Source organism: Sinocyclocheilus grahami, unplaced genomic scaffold (assembly GCF_001515645.1).
Source record: "Sinocyclocheilus grahami isolate Dianchi unplaced genomic scaffold, SAMN03320097.WGS_v1.1 scaffold42.1, whole genome shotgun sequence".
Classification (NCBI taxonomy): Eukaryota; Metazoa; Chordata; class Actinopteri; order Cypriniformes; family Cyprinidae; genus Sinocyclocheilus; species Sinocyclocheilus grahami.
The window spans coordinates 1,708,666-1,714,271 of record NW_015505221.1 but is presented as its reverse complement, the minus strand read 5'-3'; the positions used below and the strand labels follow the sequence as shown (position 1 = coordinate 1,714,271).

The following is a 5,606-nucleotide window of genomic DNA, read 5'->3' as shown; positions in this document are numbered from 1 at the left end:
CATTCGTTTTGTTAGTCTGTGAATTAAGTCAATATATATATATATATATATATATATATATATAATGCGTATAAATTCCTTTTATATGTAGACTATGATTTATTAAAAACAGATTATTTTTAGTTAAACTTAATTTCTGTTGCTCGTCTGCCGCATTCTTTCTCTTTTCCGACCCCGCAGTATGCCCATCTCACGAATGTAGAATTCGTCTCAGTCATCTCAACCATCGAATTACAGCAATAGGAAATAGACAAAATATTTTACCCGAGGAATTTATTGTCTGGTGCTGTCCTGCGGTGTTGGTAAATAAATTCACCACTTAATTTTGAGTTAAAATATGTTGTTGTAACGTGCGTTACTGAGATTGTATCGAGTAATAATATTACCCAAATTTTATTAGTAATGCGTTATATTACTGCGTTACAGCAAAAAGTAATATACTACTGTAATATCGTTACTTTTGTAATGTGTTACTCCCAACACTGATCGTCACCAAGCCATCTTACCTTGAGCTTGAACTCCAGCTGCGGCAGGACAGACAGCAGTAGATGGCTGTCGATGTTGTAGAGCTCCAGGATTAGGTCAAAGACATGTTCTGACAGATCACTGACTGAAGTCTTCCCCAGCATCAGCACCTGGTTAAAGAACTGAGACACCAAACTGTACATCACACACTGGCATCCATCAGTGTCTACCGCACGGCACTGGAAAACAGCACCCCTTTAAACTCACTGCATAACTGTCTGGCATCAGCATTTAATATGGTGTTGAGTAAAGATTAGTTTGAGAAAGCTGGTTTTAGATCAAAATAAAAAAGTAAGTGGCTTCATCTATGGGCAGGAGAGGCCATCTTCAACAGAGCGCTTGTACAGAACAGAAAGTAAATCAGGCCTTGCTGATATATTTGAGTTATTGAGAAGGATTCTCCTCCACACTTATTTTCACTATCTCTACTGCTTTGAATGAGCACTGCAGGGAATAAAGTTCATAGCATAACAGCGTTGCACGCTCCTGTGGGTGTTACTGATGAATGTGTTTAAGCTCAACATGCTGTTTGAGCATGGAAAGGCACTCTTGATCTCCGGTTAATGTTACAAGCCTCAACGAGTTTTCAAAAGCGAAAGGTCTGGAGTCAAATCATGGAGGTTCATTAGGGATTATTCACGATTTAAATAAATGAGAAGACCTTTCTTGTACCCTTGCAAGTCAGCATGATTTTGGCACAGCCGACGAGAGGTAGGGTGTACATTCTATGTAAATTTAACTATAATATTTCATGTTTACTCACGTTGGTAATGTATGGCTCTATGGCCTGAGCAGTTCTCTTCAGCAAGGCTTTGGCCAGATCGTATGCTTGCTTGTTGAGGTTCTGTAAGACAAGATGGAGAAATATAAATATATATATATAGTCGTGGTCAGAATTATTGGCACCCTTGGTAAATATGATCAAAGGCGGCTGTGAAAATAAATCTGCATTGTTAATCATTTTTATCTTTTATTTAAATTCACATAAATCTAACCTTTCATTGTAGAATAAGAATTTAACATGGGGGAAATATCATTATGACAAATAATGATGTGGCTCTTGTCTGAGCCACATGTCACGTCACTTCTAAATGTTTTTCTCTAATTCACATTGGACACAATTAACGGCACCCTTTTATTCAATACTTTCTGAAACCTCCATTTGGCATAATAACAGCTCTGAGTTTTCTCCTTTAATGCCTGACAGCAGAAGCTTGGTTTTGTGCCCAGTGACCCATTTTTGTGTTGCTTTTAAGGTTTGTTTTTGGACTATTGTCCGGTTTGAAGATCCAAACATGGCCCATTATAAGATTTCTAACAGAGTCAGTCACTTTTTGATTTTTTTATCTGTAGGTATTTGATAGAATCAAAGATGCCATGTATCTAAAGATGTCCAGGACCTCCAGCAGAAATATAGGCCCACAACATAAAAAATACAGCAGTATATTTAATTGTACACATGGGGTACTTTTTATTCCTGTGTGCGCACCAAAACCATCTTGAGTGTTTATTGCTAAAAAGCAAATATTTTAGTTACATCTGACCATAGAAGCCAGTCCCATTTGAAGTTCCAGTCGAGTCTGACAACAGAATATGCTGGGGATTGTTTTTGGATGAGAGCATTTTTTTTTCTTGATTTTTTTTCTTGAAATCCTCCCAAACAACATGTGGTGTAGGTGCTGTTTGATTTTTTTTTTTTTAAAGGTTTTCTAACCCCGAGAGACTCAACTATTTTCTGCAATTCTCCAGCTGTGGTCCTTGGAGAGTCTTTAGCCACTCAAACTCTCCTCCTCACCGTGCATTAGGACGATATAGACACACGTCCTCTTCCAGGCAGATTTGTAACATTTTCTGTTGATTGGAAATTCTTAATTATTGCCCTGATGGTGGAAATGGGAATTTTCACTGCTCTAGCTCTTTTCTTAAAGTCACTTTCTAATTTGTGAAGCTCAGTTATCTTTTGCTGCACATCAGAAATATATTCTTTGGTTTTTCTCATTGTGATGGATGATTAAGGGAATTTGGCCTTTGTTTTCCCTCCTATTTATATTCCTGTGAAACAGGAAGCCATGGCTGGATAATTTCATTTTCATAATCACCCTGGTATGCTCAAAATTGTAAATACGAATGGGAATATACTTTCACGGATATTTTACTCATAAGAATTTCTAGGGGTACCAATAATTGTGTCCAACGTGTATTTGAGAAAAATATTTATTTCAGAATGAGATTTGTTTTAGTTAAATTTAAAAAAAAATAAAAGATCAAAATGATTAACAATGCAGATTTATTTTCACAGCCTCCTTTGATCATATTTACCAAGGGTATGAATAATTGTGAGCACAACTGTATGTATCAGGGGTACCTGTACCCCAAAAGGTACCTGTTGTACCTTTTGGGGTACAACAGCTTGTCACTGGAAGCAGTACTCTTAAATTATAGAAATTATACTTTTATTTAGCAAGGTTTTAAATTGATCAAAAGTGATTATAAAGACATTTATAATGTTACAAAAGACTTCTATTTCAGATAAATGCTCTTCTTTTGAACTTTCTATATTCATCGAAGAAACCTAAAAATAAACTACTCTGTTTTCAACATTTTAATAATATTATTAATAGTAATAATAATAATAATAATACATGTTTTTTGAGCAGCAAATCAGCATATTAGAATGATTTCTGAAGGATTATGTGACACTGAAGACTGGAGTAATTATGCTGAAAATTCAGCTTTGCATCACAGGAATAAATTACATTTTAAAATATATATTCAAATATAAACAGTTGTTTTAAATGTTAATAATATTTCACAATATTACTGTTTTTACTGTATTTTTTGTTCAAATAATTGCAAGCCTTGGTGAGCATAAGAGATGTCTTTCAAAAACACACACAAAAAAATCTTACAGACCTTAAACAGTATTTGCTTATAAAATGAGTACAAAATTTGGGGCAGGGCTCTATTTTATACATTATGAACTGACTGGATCATGAAAACAATTACAGGTGCAACATATCAAAAACACCTGAACAAGAGGGTTTGATGATGTCAGTAAATGTAGAAAGTCATTTCATGGGCAATTTATTCATTTATTTAATAACATGCATCAATGAATCACTTGCAAGGACACATACATTAAGAAAATAAATAGGTTAATTTTGATTTCATCCCAACTTTAAAGGGATAGTTCACCTTCAGTTGCTGGTCCCCATTGATTTGTATAGTGTTTTTTTTTTTCCATAATATGAAAGTCAATGGGGACCAGCAACTGAAGGTGAACTATCCCTTTAAAGTTGGGATGAAATTTTTTATCTGTTGGTATTTGATAGAATCCATGATGCCATGTATCTAAACAAGATGTCCAGGACCTCCAGCAGAAATATAGGCCCACGACATAAAAAATACAGCAGTATATTTTATTGTACACATGGCGTACTTTTTATCCCTGTGTGCACCAAATCCATTTTGAGTGTTTGTTGCTAAAAAGCTAATTTTTTAGTTACATCTGACCATAGAAGCCAGTCCCATTTGAAGTTCCAGTCGAGTCTGACAACAGAATATGCTGGGGATTGTTTTTGGATGAGAGCATTTTCTTTTCTTGATTTTTTTTCTTGAAATCCTCCCAAACAACATGTGGTGTAGGTGCTGTTTGATTTTTTTTTTTTTAAAGGTTTTCTAACCCCGAGAGACTCAACTATTTTCTGCAATTCTCCAGCTGTGGTCCTTGGAGAGTCTTTAGCCACTCAAACTCTCCTCCTCACCGTGCATTAGGACGATATAGACACACGTCCTCTTCCAGGCAGATTTGTAACATTTTCTGTTGATTGGAAATTCATAATTATTGCCCCGATGGTGGAAATGGGAATTTTCACTGCTCTAGCTCTTTTCTTAAAGTCACTTTCTAATTTGTGAAGCCCAATTATCTTTTGCTGCACATCAGAAATATATTCTTTGGTTTTTCTCATTGTGATGGATGATTAAGGGAATTTGGCCTTTGTTTTCCCTCCTATTTATATTCCTGTGAAACAGGAAGCCATGGCTGGATAATTTCATTTTCATAATCACCCTGGTATGCTCAAAATTGTAAATACGAATGGGAATATACTTTCACGGATATTTTACTCATAAGAATTTCTAGGGGTACCAATAATTGTGTCCAACGTGTATTTGAGAAAAACATTTGTCATAATGATATCCCCCCCATTTTAAAATAGAAGATCAAAATGATTAACAATGCAGATTTATTTTCACAGCCTTCTATGATCATATTTACCAAGGGTGCCAATAATTCGGACCACGACTGTATGTATGTATGTATGTATGTATATATATATATATATATATAAATAAATAAAATAACAACAATAAATAATTTGTCAAATAATTACACGTTATGGTAGTATTTTTGTACTGACTTTAAAATAAATACCAACAAGTATTATACTGTCTCTATACAGTGGTTAAAGACCCTGCTCTCTAAATATATATATATATACATATACATATACATATATACACACACACACACATACATACACACACACAAACACATACATACACATACAGGTGCATCTCAATAAATTAGAATTGAAGAACTGGACTGTTGCCCAGTGGTCCAAAGTCCTCTTTTCAGATGAGAGCAAGTTTTGTATTTCATTTGGAAACCTAGGTCCTAGAGTCTGGAGGAAGGGTGGAGAAGCTCATAGCCCAAGTTGCTTGAAATCCAGTGCTAAGTTTCCACAGTCTGTGATGATTTGGGGTGCAATGTCATCTGCTGGTGTTGGTCCATTGTGTTTTTTGAAAACCAACGTCACTGCACCCGTTACCAAAAATTTTGGAGCACTTCATGCTTCGTTCTGCTGACCATCTTTTTAAAGATGCTGATTTCATTTTCCAGCAGGATTTGGCACCTGCCCACACTGCCAAAAGCACCAAAAGTTGGTTAAATGACCATGGTGTTTGTGTGCTTGACTGGCCAGCAAACTCACCATAGATTCTCTATGGGGTATTGTCAAGAGGAAAATGAGAAACAAGAGACCAAAACATGCAGATGAGCTGAAGGCCACTGTCAAAGAAAC

General features: G+C 35.5%; 1 protein-coding gene across 1 annotated transcript in view; it reads right to left on the bottom strand.

Moving 5' to 3' along the window:
* Positions 1–5,606, bottom strand: part of LOC107582244 (sister chromatid cohesion protein PDS5 homolog B-like) — a 42,127-nt gene that overhangs the window by 29,572 nt on the left and 6,949 nt on the right. Inside the window, exons 7-8 of the mRNA XM_016268008.1 lie at positions 1,289–1,369; positions 507–647 (exon numbers count right to left, since the gene is read on the bottom strand). Coding sequence (XP_016123494.1) covers positions 507–647; positions 1,289–1,369 — 222 coding nt within the window. The remainder of the gene's footprint in view (positions 1–506; positions 648–1,288; positions 1,370–5,606) is intronic.